The sequence below is a fragment of the Camelus dromedarius genome, chromosome 6 (assembly GCF_036321535.1).
Source record: "Camelus dromedarius isolate mCamDro1 chromosome 6, mCamDro1.pat, whole genome shotgun sequence".
Lineage (NCBI taxonomy): Eukaryota > Metazoa > Chordata > Mammalia > Artiodactyla > Camelidae > Camelus > Camelus dromedarius.
The window spans coordinates 73,958,287-73,983,341 of record NC_087441.1 but is presented as its reverse complement, the minus strand read 5'-3'; the positions used below and the strand labels follow the sequence as shown (position 1 = coordinate 73,983,341).

At 36.2% G+C, this 25,055-nt stretch overlaps 1 protein-coding gene across 6 annotated transcripts in view; it reads right to left on the bottom strand.

Annotated features, from left to right (window-relative positions):
* Nucleotides 1-25,055, bottom strand: part of ADGRB3 (adhesion G protein-coupled receptor B3) — a 686,067-nt gene that overhangs the window by 267,544 nt on the left and 393,468 nt on the right. For all 6 annotated transcript variants that reach the window (XM_064486949.1, XM_064486947.1, XM_064486950.1 and 3 more), the window contains one exon: nt 19,076-19,119. In XM_064486949.1, coding sequence (XP_064343019.1) covers nt 19,076-19,119 — 44 coding nt within the window. The remainder of the gene's footprint in view (nt 1-19,075; nt 19,120-25,055) is intronic.

The following is a 25,055-nucleotide window of genomic DNA, read 5'->3' as shown; positions in this document are numbered from 1 at the left end:
GCTCTGTGGGTAAAATTAAGTGTACAGACTTAGTTTGGCTATTTGATTTTGCACTTACATATCAAAAGTTTAGAAAATTAAAAGCAGTGAGGACTATTTGAACAATGATTCTCAAATTTAGTGTGTGTTAGACCCACTTAGGAAGTTTAACCTGATACAAAAGCACACGGTACTTACTGAGCCCCCAGAGGTTGTGATTCAGCGGATCTGAGTTGGGGCCAAATTTGAGTTTCACCAAGTTCTCCAGTATCAATGGTCTTAACCAGAAATGACTTTGCCCTCCCCCAGCTTTGGGGACATTTGGCAACACCGGGAGATACTTTTGTTCATCACAGCTGACAGGGAGTGGAGAGCTCCTGGTGTCTAATGGGGAGAGCTGGGGATGCCGCTAAACATCCCAGTCACAGGTCAAGGGAAGCTGCAGATTGGTGGAGAGAGAGTGTGTGAGGCAGGGCTGCAACTCTCCCTGAGCCTGGACCACACCCATGAGCAGAGAGGAGAAGGTGAGGTCCATGCTACAAAGATGCAGCTTGAATGATCAGGACTGTTACCTGTCAGTTCTTTAACCAGCAGCAATCATCCTCCAGTAATGCTGGGTAAATGAGGTGTTACTGAATCACTAATTTATTTAACCCTAACAAGAGAGGTTCAGAAAAGTTCCTGATGTTCCCAGGTATACTGCTAGGGAGAGACTAGCTCAGAAAAAAAGCAATGTGACTGTTCATTCATTTATTCATTAAACAAGTATTCTTTTCAATGTGTAATTATAGAGTACCTAATTGACATGTCAGATAAAAACTGAAATGGTACACTTTCTTTATAAAGTGAATGATTATGCCTCAGTTCACGGTAGGTCTCAATAAATATCCTGTGCTAATATTTTCTGACAAGTTGAATTACAGTTTGAACTGATTTCTGTCCTGCTGACATCATACAAGACTATTCATTAAAAAAAAAATCCTCCACTTTCAATAATAGTAGAAATCCGTAAATGACTTTCCTGAGTATTTTAAATATCAGAGTGCAAAACAATGCTTGATCTTTTGGGCCTCAAAGAATTTCCACTAATCAACACTTTATCTCCTTAAAATGAAAGGATCACTCCCTGGCATTTTAAGACAACTGGAACCCTCCTTTCTAAACCTGTAATATCAACACATAAGAATTGCTTTTTTCACCAACTGTGGTTGATTTACCGTTTAGCAGAACAAATTAAGAACTTAGCAGTAATTAATGAAAATAATTCCCTTCACTTATTGAAATACTTTGCAGCCATGGCAGCTTAGCACATTATTATTCTGGGTGGTGTAGGTGTTGGCTGAAAGGCAGTGTGAAAATGAGAGCCTGAATTATGAATTCCTCCCATGAACATTGAATCACTTTGTATTTTCTGTGGCAAAAAAAAAAAAAATGGAAAAAAAAAAACTGATTTCACTCTTGAAGGAAAAAGAAGAAGAACAAGAACATTTTAACTTTCAGGAACACGTAAGATAGCAATATTGAGCTTGATACCTTATGAACTCTGAATTAGCATTTTATTCTTTATATATATATCATAAAACTTACCATTTTTGTGTAACATATCTATATAGACAAGAAAATAACCTACACAAATTTACTATAAAACTGAACACTTCTTTTGATTTCAATTTGGTAAATATTTATTAAATGTCTACTTTATCCAGGAACTGTTCTAGGTGCTGAAAAAACAGAAATAGACTGAGGTACCAAGGAAATTCGCAGAAACCCAGGGATGAGGGAGAGGCCTCCTGAGAAAGCCAATGGCACTCAACACAATTTAATAAATTTTGAGGGCCTGAAACTGTAGAAGTCTATTTTCTTGTCCTTAGTTTTTGAAAGGGAGCTTATATTTCAGCAACTTGTGATCTGCACGCAGAGAAGGCTGAAAAGATCTGTCAGCATAGTGCTTAAGTTGAGCTTAAGGCATAAATGCTTTTTTTAAAAAATTGAAGTATAATTGATTTAAAATGTGTTAGTTTCTGGTCTACAGTATAGTGACTCAGTTATATATATATATTATTTTTCATATTCTTTTTCATTATAGGTTATTACAAGCTATTGAATATAGTTCCCTATGCTATACAGAAGGTCCTTGTCGTTTACCTATTTGATATATAGTAGTTAATACCTGATAACCTCAAACTCCAAATTTATCCCTTCCCACCCCCTTTCACCTTTGTTAATCATAAGTTTGTTTTCTATGTCTGTGAGTCTGTTTTATCAATAAATTCATTTGTGTCTTTTTTTAGATTTCACATATAAGTGATATCATATGATATTTATCTTTCTCTGTCTGATTTACTTAATATGATCATCTCTAGGTCCAGCCATAAATGCCTTTTAATTACAGTAATTATTCAAAGGATAGTTGCTCAGCTGTGCCCTAGACTCATGGATGGCTGTGAGGTTGTTCCAAGGGTGTCATGTTGCTTTTAGCTGCAACACACGTTAGTTGTCTATAAGCTGTTTTCTAATTCTATCTATACATTTTATATAGTTTCTTTTATTTTCCAAGCACCAGTTCAGTGTGTAACAGCTGTTTGGATAACCAGGTATTCTATTTCCACTCATTTCTAACTTAGGAAGCTGGACGTTAATAGATTTAGAACAGTGATGTTCCATTCTTCCTTTGAAGTTTCAGCTATCTTGTCCTGAGACTTGAAGTCGACCAAAATTTAAGAAAATAAATGAGATTCCCTTTGCAGGTAGCAGATGTGGAGACAGTCTGGGGCCCTTCTAGGACTTGAGTTTTAGTCTAAGCTCAAGTTACAAACTGTAAAAGATCAATTTACACGTATGGTTCCAAAAAAGAAGGGGATTGGCTGTAGACTTTGGTAAGAAGTATGTCAGTGGGCTGAATTCTGAGACTACATGGTATATTGTTACAATTATGTCTCTAATAAAATAGCTTAGGCTGTGTGCAAAGTTTTCCTTGCTACCAGAACACTTTTTATGTGTGTGTGTTGGGGTGGAGGAGTCTTAATGAGTTAAAACTTCAGAATCTGCTTAGCTGGATGGATATTTCAAGCACACGGGCATCCACACACAGCAATTCCTGGGTAGCTGCCACTGTGACATTGGAAATGGTTTAAGCTACACTCTAGTGGAAGAATTTCTTCAATGCTAGTCCTCTTTTCCTTCTCCGAAAACAAACAAACGAACAAAAAAAACCCCAAAAAACAAAACAAACAAAGCCAACCAACCAATCAACCAACCAAAAGCCCAGCATCAGGCTTCAAGTTTTTGACTATGTTCTCAAATACAGTTTTATAAAATCTGGTAAACTAAACCACACTTTTAAAGATCACAAATACATCCACTAGAGAGAAGAAAAAAATGCCCCCCACTTCGAGTTGGCTCTCTGCGTGTACCATTTGAGAACACTGCTGGCTCATGGTGCTGCTGAAAATTCAGGGCAATGAAACTTGTCGAGTTCTTGCCAAAGCCCAGTTCTACAAATAGCATTAAAAAGTAGTCCCATAACCACACCAGGACATAGTGAAAAAGCTGCTTGTAGGAAGCACAGAGAGTGGCTGGACAATCCTTTGTACATTATATATTGACAATATCGTGTTTCAGTCTAATATTGAAGATATCAATCTTTTTCAGTGTGGATTTCCAAATTCCTTTTTTTTCATAGGCTATATTTATACATATTTTAAAATGACTTATTTTGTTTTCAATCTTTTCAAAACATGGCATCTGCAATAAGAACTCAATTTGAGTCCAAATAAAATTTTTAAGATATGATTACAGCTGTTACTTGATTTGTAACTCTCAAGTGTAATTCCGTATGTCTATTTTATCAAATAAATGAAAATTATTAAGGAGTAGGTTTCACTTTTTTAACGGAAGTCATGACCACTACATACATTCTTATCCTGAATCGCTTTTCCTCAATGGTCCTCAAAGTTAAGTCTTTAACTTGTGCATTTATTACCAAAATTTAAAATAATTTTCTTTATATTGATCTCACATTTCCTAATGTTCATTGACATCTAAATTTTAGATAATTTGGAAGATAATATTATTAAAAATTTTAAGAGATATTTACAAATACATAGTGACTTTCTTGGTTAATGGGGTCTACAGAGAGACAACATTAGCTGCCTTTAATTATTGAATGTATTTAATTTACAGAAAGCTGTCAAATAATTATTAACTGTGGTACAAGTGAACAGTTCTGAGGCTTACATTAAAAAGAGGAAATAGCAAATTAAATATTAAGAAAAATTTCCAGTCTGTTGTTTACAGGATATATAACTAGGGGAAATTTTTAGCCTAAGTCATTCAAACAACTGAAAAATAGAGTTCTAAATTTATCTAATATAAATTCTCAGTAATTTAAACCTGGATCTTTTCAGAAATAGAACCACAGACACTGGCAGATTAGGAGAGGTTCCCCAGGGGCCTGCCTTCACCAGCCAGCTCCAGGTTACCTCCATTAATATGATACCCAGTAATATTTTAACAATGTAATTTTAGAAACCCTGTCAAAAGGGTCTCTTGGAATCATCCCAGGACTCCCTAAGTACATTGGTGAGAAATGCTGGATGCATTCTCAGTTGATTTTTTTTTAAAACGTCTAGTTTAAGTAAATACTTTGCAAATGGACTTCAGTGACTTTGTGAAGATGACACGGAGAAGGAGGGTCCGTGGGTGCGGCATGTATGTATGTAAACACCCATGAGAGTTTCCATGGCACAGACGAGTCTCTTGGCCAGCATCTCTTGGCTTTATTTTGTCCAGGTTAATTTTTTTTTTCCTTTCCATACTATAATCTTACTCAAGGCATCTAACATCTTAAAAAAGTTACTTTTCCACAGGCACGAGGCTCATTGTTCAGACAAGGGAATATGTATAACTACCCTTCCCTGTTAGACTATCCTGCTAACTAACCAGTGACCCAGACAACTCACCCATCCCCCGAAGCTGGAGCTTCTGCCGTGTCTCAGTCACTGGGTCAAGCGTGTTACAGCAACTTTTTTTGGTTGATCCTCGTGCTCACTCTGTGCAATAAGCAATATTATGCCCACCTTCACTTTTAAGGAATCTAGAGTTTAGAGTATTTAGATATGGTAGAGTTATTTTTAATACCATGCTTTTTCTGTATTATTGATAAAAAGTTGAAGCTAATTTTTAGTTTCATAACCTCAAATAAGTAGACAGCCTTACTAACAAATTGAAAGCCCCTAATTCCCACAGTGTGTGCACCGAACTTTGAAGAGAAATATTGTGCAATATTATTCCCTTCAAAATGCCAATCTTTCCAGATCATTATTCATACAGTAAATAATTGTGAAAAATTATGAATTTAAATATCATCAGTAGTATTTTGGACTTAGAAACACCTATGGGTAGTCAGGGAGTTTTCATTTCTGAATTTTAATGGCACGTAGGAAATGAATAGACTCTGATCCTTTAGTTTTTGGTTGTTTGTTTAGCTGTCTCGCTTTCAGAAAATATTTAACTTGAATAGTTTATGCCTACCACTTCTCAGGCATCACACATTGAATCTAATAGTTGGGGTAATGACTGTTGTGGGGCCAGAGGGACAGACATTTGGATCACAGACAGAATACAGATGAAGATGGAAGGGCTAAGTTAGGGAGAGCTACGTGGAAAGGACAGAGAACTGGACCACCAAGTGTTCCAGCACTTGGCCAAACTTGAGGAAACAGAGATGGATCCTGAAGAGACACCTCGCCCACTGGGCACTTGTTAAGTAAATATTGTGTAAATAAATGGTGGCACCTTTACTATGTATAAAAATAGTAAAAAAAAAAAAAAAAAGTTTCTTCTGTATAGTACAGGAACTATATTCAATATCCTTTAGTAACCTTTAATGAAAAAGAACATGAAAACAAATATATGTATGTATATGTATGACTGGGACATCATGCTATACACTGGAAACTGACACATTGTAACTGACTGTATACTTCAATATAAACAAATGATGGCATCTTAGAATTAATCAAAGGAATACAAATAAACCAACAGAATTAAATGACACTCTCTCTTTTCCTGTCTTGATCAAACCCACTATGAAATTTTTACCTTTTAACACACTATATATTTATCTATTATATTTATGTTCTTATCACACTTCTTTTGCTGGTGACCCCATCTAAGCTCTGTAAGTCAGGTATTTTTGTCTGTTCACTAATCTATGTGCCAGGAACCTTGAATATCAGAAGAAATAATGGGTTCTCAAAAAGTGTTTGTCATATTAATTAACGAATTTATTCAGCACTATGTGCAAATCTCTTTACTAAGCGTTGAATTTACAAAGATGAACGAATGAGACACACTTCCAGTCCCCGAAGTACTCAAGTCTAGAAGGAAATATCAGATTGCTACAATATAAGGCAGAGAATATAGGGTTCTCAAGAATAGACATAATTAGGGCAGTGTTTCCCAACAGATATGCTAATGGATATGGTGGATTATTCAAGAACTATAGGCAGAATTGACACAACATTGTAAACTGACTATAATTCAATAAAAAGGAATGCAAATTAAAAAATAAACAAAAGCAAACAAAACAACAACAACAAAAATAATTATAGGTGTGATGAGATATTTAGATTTTAGATTTCCAGCAATGAGTTTTTTTTCAAATCAGTCCTCCCATGTGAATACTGATAGAAATGCTGGAACATATGTGGGAAAAGAATGTGACAATGGCCCTCATGTGGATTTGCAACTTGTGGTCCAGGTAACTTCTGGGTTGAATTGGGATCCTGGGTAGCAGTATCACCAAGAGCTCAGAAAAGGCAAAACAAATCATCTTTGGAAGAAGAAACATTTATACCAGGCCTCAAAGAATCCTCACAAATGATATCGTAAGGACAGTCAGCATGGCATAACCTAGCATACTTGGAAATGAGGTCCTATGAGTGAAAGTTAAGAAATTAAGAAAAACAAAAGATGGCAGAATAGACCTACAAAATTTCAAATATAGAAATTACTAACCACAGATTATAAAACTGTGCTTACAAAGTTAAAATAAAGGAAACAGAGACTTAAAAGTACCTGCATAAACTACAAAAGTCTAAAAAGTCATCTCATAGATTAAAAAATTATCAAGTTCAAGAAATGGAAAAAAAAAGCCAATAACTTAGAATCAAAACTCTGTGGATAATTAAACAACAGCTTAGACAAAAAGGAAAAGAGAAATAGTGAACTGAATTGTTAGGTTAAAAATGTTTCCAAATTATATTACTTAGAGAAAAAAGTAAAAAAACAACAGAGCAGAAAATCCGGAAAAGAGAGGATGATACGAGCCGAACAGGAAACAGCATTCTTTAGAGTTCTAGAGGATGACCAAACATTAAAGTGAATATGCATTTGAAAAAACTCAGTGAGTAGGAATTTTTCAGAACTAATAGAGATATTGGCCCTCTCCACCCCTGGGCACCCTAACCTGACTCAGTTCACAAATGTTTCATTCATTTATCCCAATATGCTGTATGATGATTTTCTATGTGTGCCAAGACATGAAAAATGCTGAAAACACTGGAGCAGGGATTTGCCAATTTTTTCCTGTAAAGGACCAGATAGTCAATATTTTAGGACTTCTGGGCCATATGGCTTCCATTACAATGTAGCAGACGTAGGAAAAAAGCAATCATAAACAATAATGTAAACAGATAGACATGAGTGCTGTCCAGTGAAACTTTATTTACTGAAACAGGTATCAGTCTGGATTTGTCCCACAGGCTGTAGGCTATACTTTGCCAACTTCCACTTTAGAGGATCAAGGCAAGGGTTACAATTAAAAAAATGCGTGGCACCGTTTTACTTCCAATATAGGTCCACAGAATACATGTGAAAGGTATAATGCAGTGTTTCTTGAACTTTATAGCTCACACTAATGGACATAATGGGTTGTTAATAGTATTAGAGGCACTTATGTAAACTTTATCAGTTAAAAAGGGATAGTTTATCCCCACTAACAAATCCAAAACTACGCCTTTAGGAAATTAAATTAAATAGCATAAAATCTATGATGTAATTTAAAACATTCTAAAATTTTTAAAAACATTTTAAAGGATGAAAAGGAAAAAGTTTCCTGAAGAAACCTGAAACAAGGTCATTTTGAATTATAATAGATTTATGAGAAAAAAAAACCACCATCGTGGATATCAGAAAAATTTAAAAAGTAATGCACAGTCTAAGGCAGAAGAACAAAAGTAAAGAAAGCTCCATTTAGTTTATTGTCAATGAATATTTAACTATATTTCCAGTTTCTCAGAAAACTAAAGTTTTGCTATTGCTTTTTGTAGTACTTTTAGAAGAGCACAGTTGTTTTGCAAACAGAAGTAAAAATTTTATCAATGATAAATCTGAAAGCCAGTAACTGTTATGAACTTGGGCATGATTAGTTTTAGCCATGATAAAACATTTAATTTGTTGGAGATTGGGTACATTTTAATTTACAAGGACTTTTTAACCATGCAAGGGTCTAATATACTTATTTCTGTTACTGTGAATGTAACCAAGAGGAAAAAAAAAGCATAGTGGTTTTATATTATTAGATAACTGATCACTGAACCTAAATGGATGATGGGAAATTCCATGGAATCCTGACCTCTTGGATGCAAATACCAAAAACTCTCTTAACTGCTTCTGCAGTTGGATCCATATGGGCTCTGGATATACTCACCGAGGCAGACTTACAATGAGCGCCACTCAGAAATAGCTATTTTTTTACCTCTCTAGCTATAGAAAAGCAGACAGGACCTCAGAGACTCCCCAGTAACACTGAACGTGTTGACACCTGGGGCTTATATCGGACAGTTAGAATTTGCACATAACAATGTCAACTTGGAAGACTGAAAGCTGTATGTTTGTCATATAACTGTGTAATTTGTTTCTAAAGTATTCCCTTCTACAATGCCCTCAGTGAAATTTTAACATATTTAAAAAGAGCAACCTGTGCAATGAAAGTAATAACACTTTCTGAAGTTAAGTAGTTTTAAAATTCTGTCTCTGGTTAATTGAATCACTATGAAATTCTCTTGACAGTTACCTACTGGAATCATGGCTATAAGTATGCTGAATATTTTGAATATAGACTTTCTTTTTTCATTGCTTATCAAGAAAAGGCGTCAGTTAGGTAACTGCAGGTCTGTAAAGAATGCTTCCATTTCTCCCCTATAACAATAAGACGATCACATTACTGTTTTACGTAACTGTTCTAGTCTTTCTTCCTTTCAGTCTTATTGAGATGTAATTGACATACAGCACATTATAAGTTTAAGGTGTAATGACTTGGCTTACATACATTGTGAAATGATTATCACAATAAATTTAATGAACATTGCATCATCTTATATAGATACCAATCTAAAGAAATAAAAAAAAATTCCTTTATGATGAAAACTCTCAGGATTTGCTCTCTTAAAAACTTTCATATATAACATACAGCAGTGTTAATTATATTTATCATGTTGTGCATTACATCCCTGGTACTTCTTTATCTTATAAACTGGAAGTTTGTACCTTTTGACCGCCTTCATACAATTTCCCCTCTTCCCACTCCCATCTCTGATAATCACAAATGTGACTGATGCCTTTTTCTATGATTTTGTTGGTTGGTTGGTTGGTTGGTTGGTTTTTGAAGCTAACTGGTCTATTTTCTTTCTTAACTGTTTTATAATTAAGTCTCCAACAAGATCTCTTCCTTGTTCTTTTTGCTTCCTCACAATAACCATAAGTTATTAAAAGGATTAAGTTCTGTCCTTATCAGTTTTCCCCAAGTCTAGCAGTTTGAATAGAGCCTATAAAAGAGCTCTATCATTGGGTTATTACTTGGAGGGAAAAGGTTGGTTATTCAATAATAGCAACGTGGTCTGTAATTGCTCTGAACTTCTCTAAGAGCTAACGAGTCTTTCTGAAAGTGTGTGTTCCTAACAGTACAATATTGCGTCTTCTAATGACACAGGTATGCCTGTCACGAGAAAAGCAAGAGCAATAATTGCAAGCCCTCTGGAGTGATGGGACGGGGCTAGACGGTTAGTTTTATATTTTCTAAGAATCATACAATCATACTGCGAGGTAAATGAAAGGATGCCTCCCAATATAAAAAAGACAAAAAAGAGAAAGTTGTCCCGGGTATGAAGAAATAGGGATAACAAAAGCAAAGCAGAGGAACCACTTCAACTCGATGACTTAATTCTGAGATAAAACAAGCCAGGATCAGTCTCAGCCAAGATGTGACTGTTGTTACTTCCAACTCCAATAAATCAGTTTGACATGTAGAGAAATTTAAAGTCTAGTCTGTAAAAGTATTTGTTTCCAATGACCAGGCAGGAAAATAAGTTATAAGGAGATTGATAAAACTGTGTATCAACAGTTAAACAGTTATAATAAAAATTCATGCAAATAAAACTCTGGAGACTGAGATCAAGATGGCAGAGCAGGAAAACATGGAACTCACCTCCTCCCATGCACATGTCAAAAATGTATCTATGTGTGGAGCAAATCTCACTGAAAACTAACTGCAAACTTGAAAAAAAAAAAAAAAAAACTCCTGTACAATCAAGGATGTAAGAAAGATCCACAAGAAATTGGGTAGGAAGGAAGGAGAGCATGTTGGGACTTCTTTCCCTGGGAGGGGACTCAGAGGAAACAGGAGAATATATGGGTGGAGATCTAGATCCACTCTGGGGAGTGACTGGTGAGAGCTTCAGATTGGGTGCCCCAAACATGGGGTCCAACAGCAAGAAGATGAGTCTCCAAACTGGTTGGAGAACCAGTGCGACTAACAGGAGGGCTGTGGGAGGCCTGGACTCTGCTCGTGATGAGAATGCACACATTTGCTTACTCGTGAAACAGGGCAGAGAGGGTGGACTGAAACTCCACAGATTGCTGGCTGGTTTCCATGCCCACCCTGGCACATGTCCCAGCCTGAGGTGAGTGACCACTCTGGACCCTGGACCCTCTGCTTCACTATGCAGCTCTGCACTGGGAAAAGACTGCCCAGCCAAGGAGAAAACTCAGTAATTAGAAACCAAGTAGGCTCGGACCTGAAGCAGCATCTAAACAGGGTGGGGGCAACCATTACAGCTGCTTACACAGGCAGTGCATCAGAAGCACCTGGGGCACTGACTACAGCCAGGGTCACCACAGCTCACACCCAGACCCAGGACAAGCACCCTCACAAGCCTCTCCTGCTTCACCACCTCTGGAGTGAAGGCACCAGTGCTGGGAGAGAGGAGAGTACACATTAAGAGGAAACAAAGCCAGCTCAGACCCAACTCTCAGGGCTTCTGCTCCAGTAACTGGTCCTAACCTTTCCCCTGATAGGGTGGGATGGCCACTGAGAGAGTAGGAGTCCCACCTCACACCTGGCTGTGGCCCTAGCCCCTCTGCCTCCAAATCCACTTCCTACCAGGGTGATAGTTGCCAGTACATCCCAAGGAAAAATGTGACATTTAAAGTAATTATTGATAAATATGCACTTATGTCAGTAATTACGTTAAATGTCATATGAGGGACACAAGGATGGTTCAACATACACAAGTCAATCAATGTGATATACCACACTAAAAGGAAGGATAAAAATCACATGATCATCCCAATAGACACAGAAAAAAAAATTTGAAAAAAATTGAACATCCATTCATGATAAAAACTGATACAGGGGAACATATCTCAACAGAATAAAGGCTACTTATGACAAACCCACAGCTAATATCATACTCAGTGGTGAAAAGCTGAAAGCCTTCCCCTAAAATCAGGAAGAAGACAAGGATGCTCACTTTCTCCACTTCTATTCAACACAGTACTGGAAGTCCTAGCCACAGCAATGAGACAAGAAAAATAAATGAAACACATCCAAATTGGAAGAGGAGTAAAACTCTCACTATTTGCAGATGATATGATGCTATATATAGAAAACCCTAAAGATGCCACAGAAAAACTATTAGAACTAATAAATGAGCTCCATAAAGTTGCAGGATTCAATATTAACATACAGAAGCCTATTGCTTTTTTATACACTAATAGAGAACTATTAAAAACAGAAAGCAATAAAACAATCCCATATGAATTTGCATTAAAAAGAATAAAATACTTAGTAATAAACTTAACCAAGGATGTGAAAGACTTTTAAAACTATAAAACACTGATGGAGGAAATTGAAGATTACACAAAGAAATGGAAATATACCTCATGCTCTTGGATTGGAAGTATTAATATTATTAAAATTGCCATACTATCCAAAGCTATCTACAGATTTAATGCAATCCCTATCAAAATAACATTTTTCACAGAACTAGAATAAACAGTCCTAAAATTCATATGGAACCACAAAAGACCCTGAATTGCCAAAGTAATCTTAAGGAAAAAGAACAAAACTGTAGATATCACGGTCTCTGACTTCAAAGTATACTACAAAGCTACAATAATCAAAACAGCATGGTACTGACACAAAAACAGACACAAAGAGCTATGGAACAGAATAGAGAGCTCAGAAATAAACCCACAAAACTATAGTTAATTAAAATACATCAAGGGAGGAAAGAATATGTAATGGATAAAAGACAGTCTCTTCAATAAGTGGTGCTTTGACCAGAAATTGACACAATGTTGTAAACAGACTACACTTAAATAAAAAATAGATTTAAAAAGTGGTGCTTTGAAAATTGGACAACTAAGTGTAAAAGTATGAAACTAGAACATTTTTCACACCATATACAAAAATAAACTCAAAATGGATTAAAGATCTAAATGTAAGACTTGAAATCGTAGAACCCTAGAACAGAATATAGGCATAACACTCTTTGACATAAATTGTAGCAATATTTTTTGAATCTGGCAAAACAAACAAACAAACACACACACACACACACACACAAACTAATGGAACCTCATTAAAATTAAAGGCTTTTGGACAGCAAAGGAAACCATCGACAAAATGAAAGGCAATCTGCAGAAAGGGAAAAAAATATTTGCAAATGATATGACCAATAAGGGGTTAATTTGTAAAACATATAAACAGCTCATACAATGCAATATCAAAAAATCAAACAACCTGGTTGAAGAATGTGCAGAAGACCTGAATAGACATTTTCCTAAAGAAGATATACATAAGGTCAAAAGGCACATGAAAAAATGCTCAGTACCACTAATCTTCAGAGAAATGCAAGTCAAAACCACAAAGATATCACCCCACACCTGTCAAAATAACTATTATCAAAAAGTCTACAATTTAACAAACATTGGTGAGGATGTGGAGAAAAGCAAACCCTAGTATACTGTTGTTCAGAATGCAAATTGGTGCAGCCACTATGGAAGACAGTATGGATAGTCCTCCAGAATCTAAAATTGGAACTACTACATGATCAAGCAATTCCACTTGTGGGTATATATCAAAACAAAAACAAAAACAAAAACACTAATTTGAAAAGACACACATACCCTAATGTTCAAAGCAGCATTACTTACAACAGCTAAGATACGGAAGCAATCTGAGTGTACATCAACAGATGAATGGATAAAGAAGATGTGGTATATACATACAATGGGATACTACTCTGCCATGAAAAAGAATGAAATTCTGCCATTTGCAATAAAGTGGATGAACCTAGAAGGTATTATACTTAGTGAAATTAGACAGAGAAAGACAAAAACTATGTTTTTATTTATACATGGAATGTTTAAAAAATCAAGGAAATGTATAAAACAAAATAGAAACGGACTCACAGATATATAGAACAAACTAGTGGTTACCAGAGGGAAGAGGGACAGTAGGACAGGCAAGATTAGGGGATGGGATTAAGAGGTACAAACGACTATGTACAAAATAAATAAGCAACAAGGATATATTGTAGAGCACCGGGGAATAGAGCTATTATTTTTCAGTAACTTTAAATAGAGTGTAATCTATTCAAATATGTTGAACTCCTGGAACTAATATAATATGGTAAATGAGCTATAATTCAATAAAAAAAGAAAGAAAAGAGAAACTCTGTAACATTTATGAAAACAAATATGACACTTCACAGAGCTGACAACATCAGATGCTGCTACTAAGACCCATGGAGAAAAACTATAGGTCAATATAAAGGATTATAGGTTTTCCAGGGGATGTAGTCACCACACAAGATCCAATTTGGACTAGCCCCAGGAACGTGCAAATTATCAATCACACAAATGATAATTTTACAAGTTACATTAAAAGAAATCATTTAAAAATGTAAAAAGAAACACTTCTCCTAACTAAAATAAGCATTTATTCTGAAGTGAGCAAAGTCCTTTCAGTTTATTCCATGTGTCACCCATGATGAGGCATTTTCTGCATCCTGTTAATTAGTCAAAGCAGAATAAAACTGTGTTCTAATTGTCTGAAACTGTTGTGTCTCATCAGAGTAAAATAAAATGGCCTTATTTGGGATTATCAGCATCGTAGACTTCTGTGAGAGAAAAAGTTAATTGTTTATACTGGACCTCAGTACTATAGCAAGCTGAAGGATTGTCCCTTCCAACTTCCCATGTTAGCGCTAATGATTGCTAGAAATAAATGTCACTAATAAAATGAAACAGAAGTGAAAATAATTCCAAAGTAGAAAGGATACCTGAGAAATATTCAAATACTCATTCTTGTACAAAACTAACCAATCAATATTTGTTGAATTCATACTATGGGCAGGTATCCTAAGCATTAAGGCTGCACTCAGTGAATATGCAGGATAAAGCATCTCTCTTATGGTACTTGCTTTCTGCTGGGGAACTCAGACAATGGGCAACACAAATAAATAAGAAAGAAGCAATGCATGCCGTGAAGAATTTAAAATAGGGTTCTACAAAAAGAAAAAAGGGTAACACGTTTGACGGTTAAAGGGTAACATGTTTGACGGTTAGAGACCATCTCAAGGAGGGACACAGAAGAAAGTATGCAGAATAAAATAAATTGAAAAGCACCTCAATGCCATCAATATTGGGAACACTAGATCAAGTACAATATGTCTATTCAATGCAGCAGTACGAGGAATGAAATGTATGTAGTAAAACTTTAAAAACCTCCATAATAACCCTTGCATTAAAAATTGAGGATGCCAAGTATTAATACAGTATGTCAAAGTCATGTTAATTTAGACACGTACCCACTTATCTCAATGGATAAGTAGATGCCTGAAATTATACATAACAGAGTATGATAGGGGTGACCTTGGAGGGGTGGATGGATGGATATGGAGACCTAAGGTAACAATAATTAGTGGGGTCTTTTGCCTTAGAAGTTGTGTTTTTATACATAAAAGATACTCATGTATTACTTTTGTAATTCAAAATTAATTTTAAAGACTTAAAAGTCAGGCAACTTGATATTTCCAGCGGGAAGGGGAGATGAGGGTGAGTGAAATGGGTGAAGGGGGAGGGGCAACAGGTAAATCATCCAGTTATAAAATAGATCAATCCTGGGGATGTAAAGTTCAGCACACAGGGTGACTATAGCTAATAATACAGTATTGCATATTTGAAAATTGCTAACAGAGTAAATATTACAAGTTCTCATAATGAGAAAAAAAATGTAACCATATATGGTGACAGCCAGTAACTAGACTTATCATGGTGACCATTTGGCAGTGTATACAAATATTGAATCATCATGTTTCACACCTAAAACTAACACAATGTTATATGTCATGTATGCCTCAATAAATGTACCAAACCAAAATTAGAAGACAACTTCTAATTTCAACTTTGTTACTGCAATCTTGAAAACATCTTTTAGTTCAGTCCTTTTCTGTGAATAAAAAGAAATAGTTGTACCTTTTCATTATTAACTATACTTGGAGGTCTTGCACTCAAAGTTAAAAATCACAGCATCGATTAAACTACTGTGTATGTGCACATGATCAAAGTGGAAGGACAGATGTGAAGAAAGGAAGTAAAGTTGTCTTAACCTTCGTTGTTTAAAACTCACTCAGAAAAACAATCTAATGTTGAAACAGTCTGGTAAAAGTGCAATGGGCAGAAGTCCTGTCACCGTTGAAAGCTTTTTGATCACTTTTCATCACGGAAACATGAGCTGCACCGATCTCTGGAGATATTTTAATTTGAAAGGCAGCTAAACACACCTCTCACAGAATAGTTTTTTTCCAAGGACAATTCAAAAGTTGAATTTTGCAAAGCTAAGACATGTGCTTTGTGATGGATAGGAGTCATGTTATCAGCAGATGTTATAGAAAGTCCAGGGTGACTGAGTCCTAAAGTGAACTCTGACTTCAAGCACTAATAGTTTTATAATTAAATTAAACTTAACACCTTAAGTCTATTCCTAGTCTGACTTCATATGTTTATGTTGCTGTAATGTTGTTTATAATTCGAACTTCTTAATTGTCTATTTTCATATATGTTTTTTTCCTTACTTTAAATGCTTGCATTCATTCATTTATTATCCATTCATTAAAAACAATTGAGCAATTATTATATGTCAGTGTCTAGTTATACAGCAGTGAAAATGGTACATCTGTACCTCAGTCGAGCTTTCAGGCCAACTTTTTTTTTTTAACTTTTTTTTTCGCTAGGGGAGGCAATGAGGTTCATTTATTTAATTTATTTTTTAAGTGGAGGTAATGCGGATTGAACCCAGGGTCTTGTGCATGCTAAGCTATATGCTTAGCATATATGAGCTATATGCTCCCTCACTTAGTCTAACTTTTTTTTTAACATTTTTTATTGATTTATAATCATTTTACAATGTTGTGTCAAATTCCAATGTAGAGCACAATTTTTCAGTTATACATGAACATATATATGTAATCCCACTCCTGGGCATATATCCAGAAGGAACCCCACTTCAGAAAGACACCTGCACCCCAATGTTCACAGCAGCACTATTTACACTAGCCAAGACATGGAAACAGCCTAAATGTCCATCAACAGATGACTGGATAAAGAAGAGGTGGTATATTTATACAATGGAATACTATCCAGCCATAAAAAAATGACAATATAACACCATTTGCAGCAACATGGATGTCCCTGGAGAATGTCATTCTAAGGGAAGTAAATCAGAAAGAGAAAGAAAAATATCATATGAGATTACTCATATGTGGAATCTAAAAGAAAAGAAAAGAAAAAGACAAATGAATATAAATACAAAACAGGAACATACTCATAGACATAGAATACAAACTTGTGGTTGCCAGAGGGGAGAGGGTTGGGACAGGACAGACTGGGAGTTCAAAATTTGTAGATACTGAGAGGCATATGCAGAATAGATAAACAAGGTTATACTGCATAGCACAGAGAAATATATACAAGGTCTTGTGGTAGCTCACAGTGAAAACAAATGCGACAATGAACATATGTATGTTCATGTATAACTGAAAAATTGCGCTTTACGCTGGAAATTGACACAGCATTGTAAACTGACTATAACTCAATAAAGTAAAACAAAAAATATGAAAAAAAAACTTTACACCTTAGACAAGCTGTTTAAGAAAACCAAGAGAAACACAAAATAGGAGATGCTCTTTCTTTTTGGAATATCCCTTTAAGTCCCACAATTCTTTTGGAATAACCAACACGTTCCCCTCTTTGGATCAACACAGAAGCACAATCTACTCACTAAAAAGATAATAAAGCTAAAGTTGGGTATTATTCATGGAGATAAGCAAGGGACTGTAATCAGGTGTTTACGACGGCATGCTTTTCTTGAGTAGAGAACATTCAGTTTGATTTTTGCAGTATTTTATTTTTCCCTCGGCCGTACTACGTACTAAACAGTGCCTCAGAATATACTACCCACATCTTCTTTGGCTGTTGGTAAAGAGGAGAGCTTGAAAAAATTAGACTGCTGTGGATTTCTCTATGAGATTTCAAAAAGAAAAAAAAAGTATGATGTCAGTGAGACGATCTAGCTCATGTTGTCACTACGGGAAGCTGGGGTTCTCCTTTAGGTGTTAAGGTTTCTAGGAGAAGAGGATCTCTAGAGTATGAGAATCCATAGCAAAAAAAAAAAAAAAATTTCAATATCATTGATTTTTTTCACCCACATAAATACTGTAATTTAAATTACATCAGTATCCGAAGAATTAGCCCAATGCCAGCAGGTTTGCTCTTTACCTAGAAAGTCTAAGAATGTCCCTCCTCTAGACTCTCCAATGACTGCTGTTGAGAGACAAGTGAGACTGTAAGACCTTAGCTGTAGATCAGATGTGGGGTGAAGAAAACTGGGGAAAATCATAGAATACAAAGAACCCAATGACAGCATCACACATGGTGGTATTAGCTTTGGGGACTTCGTAACATTTATCCAATCTCCATGCAAAACGAAACAAAACAAACCAAGACTGTATAATCCAGCTACTACAGTGGAATAAATCCACAGAAGTATTTAAAGAATAGGAGTCTAATGAAGACTTAATCATGGATTTTTCTCTTCTTTGAGACCTCAAAACCTCATAGAATTACCAGTGAGATTAAGATGATTTTGACCAGATACATTGCAATTACTTGTACAAACAAAGGAATACGTGGAAGAATTGTTTGTCCTTCTTTATTGCAATTATTTTCTTTCGTCTTCATGAATTCATAAAATATATGAATAAGAAAATTAAATGCCACTCAGTGTTTTTGCAACCAAACAATTCGGAAGGGCCGTATACGTTTTGCATTACTCTGACAATAGATTCAAGGTCATGTCAGTGATGCATCAGCTAAATGACCACAGAGATTGCTATTCTGTTCTGCAATGCTAAGTCAAATGACTAGGGCAAAATGTTGAAATAGCATTTGAACTTCTATAATTGTAAAATATTAGAGCTTTTCAAAAACTCCTCATGGAATTCACATCGCAATGTGCCTTGCACACTAGGTAACACAAGCTTATCTTGGGATGCAACCTGATGGCGTTATCACACAAACACATTCATCATGCTGTCCTGCAGATTCAGGAAGGGGACTGTTTCTTTTCCCAGTGTGACTCACATCGCACTAACTTATCATCTGCCTTTTGACTAGAAGGCAGCTGAAATAACTTAATGTGCTTTGAATATTTAGTCCAAAGTAATGTAAGAAAACATCTGTCACTTACGTTTTTGAGTCATCCCATAACACACAATAGGGGTTCAAAGTGCCCTGCAAATAAGGAGAGAAAGAATAAATGTGTCTTGAGTACATACATAAAAAAAAAACTAAAGGATTATGTGAAATGCACACAGAATGGCAGATTTCTTATCTTGTAGAAGATACCTTAAAGATCCTACCTGTGTTTTTTGCATAAAAAATTGGCACGTCCTTTCTCAGAGATTTGATGGCCCCTTTTGTGAAATTCTATTCATGAAAATTTCACATTTATTCCAAATGCCATAGCCCGCATTTAGTTTTTTTTTAATTGAAAGTAAAGCTCTCATACACGACAAGGTCCATATTTTGATAATTTGGATTTCATTTTTTTTCTCTAAAATGTTAATTGCCAGATGATTTCCTTTAAGAAGACCAATGCGTTTACACAATTTAAATCACGGTGAAAAAGTTTGTATTAAGCACATATATAATCACTACCACACAATCTGCTCTTCAACCTCCAGGCCTGCAGCTTCCCAGAGACAAGACATGGTGGCATTAATCGGCCATTTCCAGAGAGTTTGTTGACTTGCAATATTGTCTTAATCAGTAGACCACTGAAATATTCTACAGAATCATGTCTAACAAAACTATGAGAAAAACATGCTAAATTTTTATTCAGTTCAATAATTCTGCGTTGAGCGTTCACAGTGGCCTTCAGGATGACACGTGAGTTTTCCACATTGGATTTTCCAGCCAAGTACCTTCTGTTTTGAAGAGGACTCACTGTTGGAACGTTTTTCTTTCTGTTTTTCTGTCACATTCATTGGCCCTTATTTTTCCCTTTGAAGCTAACCTAATAATTCTTCCTCTCTGTGGTGTTTTTAGTTACCTACAGATCCTTCCCCACCCCTGAACAGTCTTCTCTTTTCTGTTAAGCATCCTCTGTTGGTTTCAAATTCTCTCATCCTCCACATCACTCATCTCCTGGAGCACACACTTTAAAGCGTGTTTAGGGAAACCATCCACATGTGTCCAGGACAAAGCAGAACTATTGCTCTCCAATGTAGATGCCATATTCCTCATACTGCAAGCTAACAGTGTAGGGGATACTTTGGTAGCCTTCTCCTGAGCTTGACAAGTATAATTACACATCAAAGTCGCTCAAGAGCTTTTTGAATCCTGATGGGACATCCCACCCACTCACTCTAGCTTCCAAACTTTGTCTCATTACAGGATTAAGAAACAAACATGATATCTACGCCTTCATCCAACCAAGTCATTCGTACAGATGGTGAACAGGCCAAGGCAGGTGAAAACCACAGTCCTGAAACAGGCTACGAGCTTCTTCCCACAGGTGGACATGCTCCCTCAGCAACGGCCAGCTGTGAACCAGCCCTCAGTCTTGTTTACAAGTAGATAATCACTGGGGTGTATCTGGCAAAGCAACATCTTTAGAAGTCTAGGAAAAACTTTTTGTGAAACATCACCTTTATAAGTGCTGGTCACTGGGTCTATTCTAGAATTCCCCTAGAAATTAAAATTAAACTCACTATTCTAAAATTTGTGAAATCAGCCTCTAATTTGTTTATTACTCATTTTAATTGGGACATTTGGCTAGTTCTTATAATTCAGCACCATTACCATTCTCCAAAATTCCTCAAAGACCGTATCTCTAAGGTCTCCTACTTCTTATCAAACACTCACACTTATAAACTATGCTCTTAGAGCATAAAAACTTTCCCCGCCCTGAATTAGGTTATAGTCTTACAGAAGTTGACGAGGAACTCACATACGGAATGTTCCTATAACAACAAAGAGACATGCCCACATAGAAGTCACCAGTCAAAACTTACTGTGTAAGGGACAAATGCTGGACAGAGCATCAGGGCCTGTGTGAGAACAAGTTACACAGAAGAAGTGGGTCCCTATTTGGATCTTACAAGAGGCATAGATATGGCTACTCAAGAGATGGGGAGGGGAATGGAGTTTCCAGTTGGTTTCTTTCTCTGTCCAAGGAGACGCTGTCAGGTTTTACCTGCCATTTTCATACAGCTTGTGACTTCCTAAGAAACCCTCAGCCTGGCCACAATGTTGTATCATAAAGTTATGCTACATTTATCTAAGGTTCTGCTCAGAAGAGCTCAGTGCACTTTCTAGAAAGTAAATTAACCTTAGAAGATGACAATGAAGGGCATGGGAGTACATACGTCATGGATATAGACAGTAAGTGCAGGTGACGAACTTGAGATCACACATCCACTACATCTAGCTCGCTTCTTTCTTAATGTCCAAGTTAGATTGAGTTAAATCTCTGTACAAACCAGCACAGGATACTGATTATAAGATCGATACTTCACAATTAGAGTCCTTAACAAGTTACAAGAAAGAAAATAATATTAGAAAAGAAATGATCTGATCTTAATTGTTTACACATCCTTTTCCTTTTTACCCCTCCTAAAGAAACTAATTTCTACTTTCAGTTAAAGGTAAAAAGACGAGAAATGCTTCTTCTATTCTTATGCCATGCCTCTGTCAACACTCAGTTTCACCCACTGCCTCCCTCACCCCTCACCTCTTAGATCTCAGGTTTCTCTCTCTTTCTGTTCTTGGGAAAACTTAGAAACAATCCACATGAAAATTATTCTAAGTTCCAGAATGCCCCACTCAATCCTGTGTTTCACTATACATTCTTGGACCTACGCAAAAGACAGGCACTCCTCTGTGAATATTCATTCTAGTGCAGTCACTAATAGGTTAGCCTATGAGCTGAGATCAAGTATTTAAACATTCCAAGTCTATAAAAATAAGCAGAGTGAGCAAATTAGAGGACTCTCAATACCTGGATAGACCAGTCAGGGAATAAGAATCTGAGATGGTAAACAAAGCCAAAACCAGTGATGAATGAAATCTCAACATGGAAAACAAAAAACAACTGGCCAAAAGGTTCTGCTAAGAAATCGCTTGTAAAATACTTGTTACAATTTTCAGATACTTTTCTCAAAGGCCCTCTACTGCGAGATCTGTTATAAGGAATTTACAGACAATCAATAACAGGAAATGGTGAGCCCGACAGAGCTGGAACAAAATGGAATGACAGAAACAAAAGGGAAACAGGCAAGCTATGAGGTGACTTATAGAAATGCATCAAACTAAGAAAACAAAAATTGTCAGATCAGTTAGACAGATGGGCAAAAGAAGATTAATTTATAGAGCTGTCAGTATAATTGACACATAAAATATTAAAATTGAACGTATTTGAAAAGTTTGGGAAAGAATATACTATTCTTGAAAAACACATTTCTGGCCAGAAAACACCAAAAACGTATTAAAAAAAAAACTTGTCTCTTGACTCCATTCAAAATAGCACAGTGGAACTTGAGTTAGACATTTCTACTCACTCACTTTTAAGCAATTAAAAAATATACCATGACCCAAATTTCCTTACTACCACAGATGTTCCAGGCACCGCTTTTAGTGTCTTTAATAGTCTTTGATATTTCCTCTGTCTCAACATCAAGCAAACCAACACAGATCTTCCTTGACTTAACGATGGTGCTACATTCTGATAAACCCATCACAGACTGAAAATACTGTAAGTCAAGAATGCACTTAATACACTTAACCTTCTGAACATGATAACTTAGCCTCGCCTACCTTAAATGTGCTCAGAACACTTGCATTAGCCAACAATTGGGCAAAACCATCTAGCACAAAGCCTGTCTTATAAGACGGTGTTGAGTACCTTGTGTAACTTCTTGAATACTGTACTGAAAGTGAATGACAGAACGGCTGTCTGGGTCGAGAATGGCTAAAAGTGAATCAACTGTATACCCTGGTGGGTGGGTGGCTGTCTAGGAGCTGTGGGTCCCGGCCACTGCCCAGCATCATGAGGCAGCATCCTACCCATATCACTAGCCCAGGAAAAAAAATCAGAATTCCAAATTCTGAGTACGGTTTCTACTGAATTTATATCACTTTCCCACCATCATAACGTCAAAAAATTGTTGTCGAACCACTGTAAACTGGGGACTGTCTGTATATCTTCTTAGCATTATAATACACTGCTGGCTTTGCCCATGTATTTCTACAGGTGGTTCTCTGTTTCCCTTTGTTTTGTATAATTTTTCTGTTTTCTTGTTTGTAAAATAGGGAATTCAGGCCACTTTTCTAAGCCCTAGTTCTCAATGATTCTGGAAAAACATTTATAAATGAATTCTTTTTTTTTTAACTCTCTTCCAAGTCATACCCACCCCCTCCTCCAATTATGGAATATTTTCAATACATTTCACTACGGTAAATCACTCTCACAAAGTGAAGAAGTCAGAAGAGGGAACCAGGAAGATGGTCAAAGCAAATTGATTCATGTATGAAAAACCACTTAGCAAACACCTATGACATTCAAGACGCTCTTGGAGGAACTGGGGATACAGCACTGAAAAAAACAAAAGCCTTGTCTCATAGACTTAATGTAATGAAGGGGGCAGGGAGAGAGACACAAAACATAAACAAGTAAATATATAACATGTTAAGTGCTAATATGTGTTATGATGAAAAGTAAATCACAGTAAGTAGGAAAGACTGGGAAGTGGTAGACTGTAATTTTGTATATTAAGAAGATTTCACCAATAGGACAATATTTGAACAAATATCTGAAGGAAATCGGTTACAGAAAAGATAAAAGTCACAATAAAAATTAATGATGACCAAGGTTTTTAATTTTTCCTCGGTGTTTTTAAGTTCTGAATTCAATTCAATTCACATGCTATCTTATTTACAGTCTTGTTATCTTCATGTTTTCAAAGTGTTTTCTCTGGTCATCCTCCAGAATCAACAGGGATGCTTGTTAAAAATGTAGATTCCTGCATGGGTTCTGAGACTGGGGCTTAATTTAAGAATATGCATGCTAACATCTGCTCCCTCCACTCCTTATAATTTTTATCTACACCACATTTGTAGAGGCATGGATGCACAACAGAAATAACATGGTTGCTTCATTGTTCCTGAAATTTTCTAATGTTTACTGCTCAGATGCCAACATAAATTCCTAATCTGGAAATCTCTTAACTTCCCTGTAATTTTCGTGGTCCTCTTGAAACAAAAATATCCTCTTGTCTACAGAGGCAAAGCCAGCACATAGACAAAGCATCTAAGGACACAGAGAAGGTCGGTGACTTCATCATAATGCTGTCAACACTTTCCAGTGCCCTGGGTCAGAGGTGCCAGCACGAGTCCTTCTGTCACGTCTTCCAGTGAATTGCACATTGAGTTTCTGAACGTGGACTGGAGACAGACTTCATCTGACACTAAAAAGCCTCTCTTTATTTTCAAAATTTTAGTCATAAAGGCATTACATTAAAAAGACCTGGATTTTGCTAAGTTTAGCCTCCTTTTCTTTCCCCACTGAAGTTAACTGTAGTTACTATACCACTGCACAGATTTGGGGAATACCCTAAGAACATTTCCAAAATACATGACCTGACCCATGAAAGACTAATTTATATTCTACTTATAATTCTAATACTACTTGAGAAAAGACATATTTTTAAAAGCTCAGGAATGCACTCTAGGGGAAGTAAGATTTTAGTAGGTGTAAATTTTTCCACAGTCCAATCTATGATGGGTCACTAAACCTGGTCAGTAAGAGAGAACCCTTTTTGGATTATGTCTTTTAACGTATAAACATCTTCATGGTCCCTGGAAGTGAAATATGCCACCCAAGGGGATGATGCAGCTGAAAAGATACCGTATCATATGAAACTCAACAGTAGGAGACAGTCCATTGAATGTTCTCCATGCCTCTTCTCAAGGTTATGAGAGTACTTTAGCATGTTAAAATGATACTTAGAAAGAGCAAAATCTGGGTCTGACTCTCATCTTTTGATGGCGTGACTGATATACACCTGAAGCCTAAAGAGCTTCATTGAAAATGGAATACTGTGTTCTCACTTAAAAGAAGATGGAGACATGGGATTTTTTTAATGGACTTGCATAAGTTCTATAGAAAG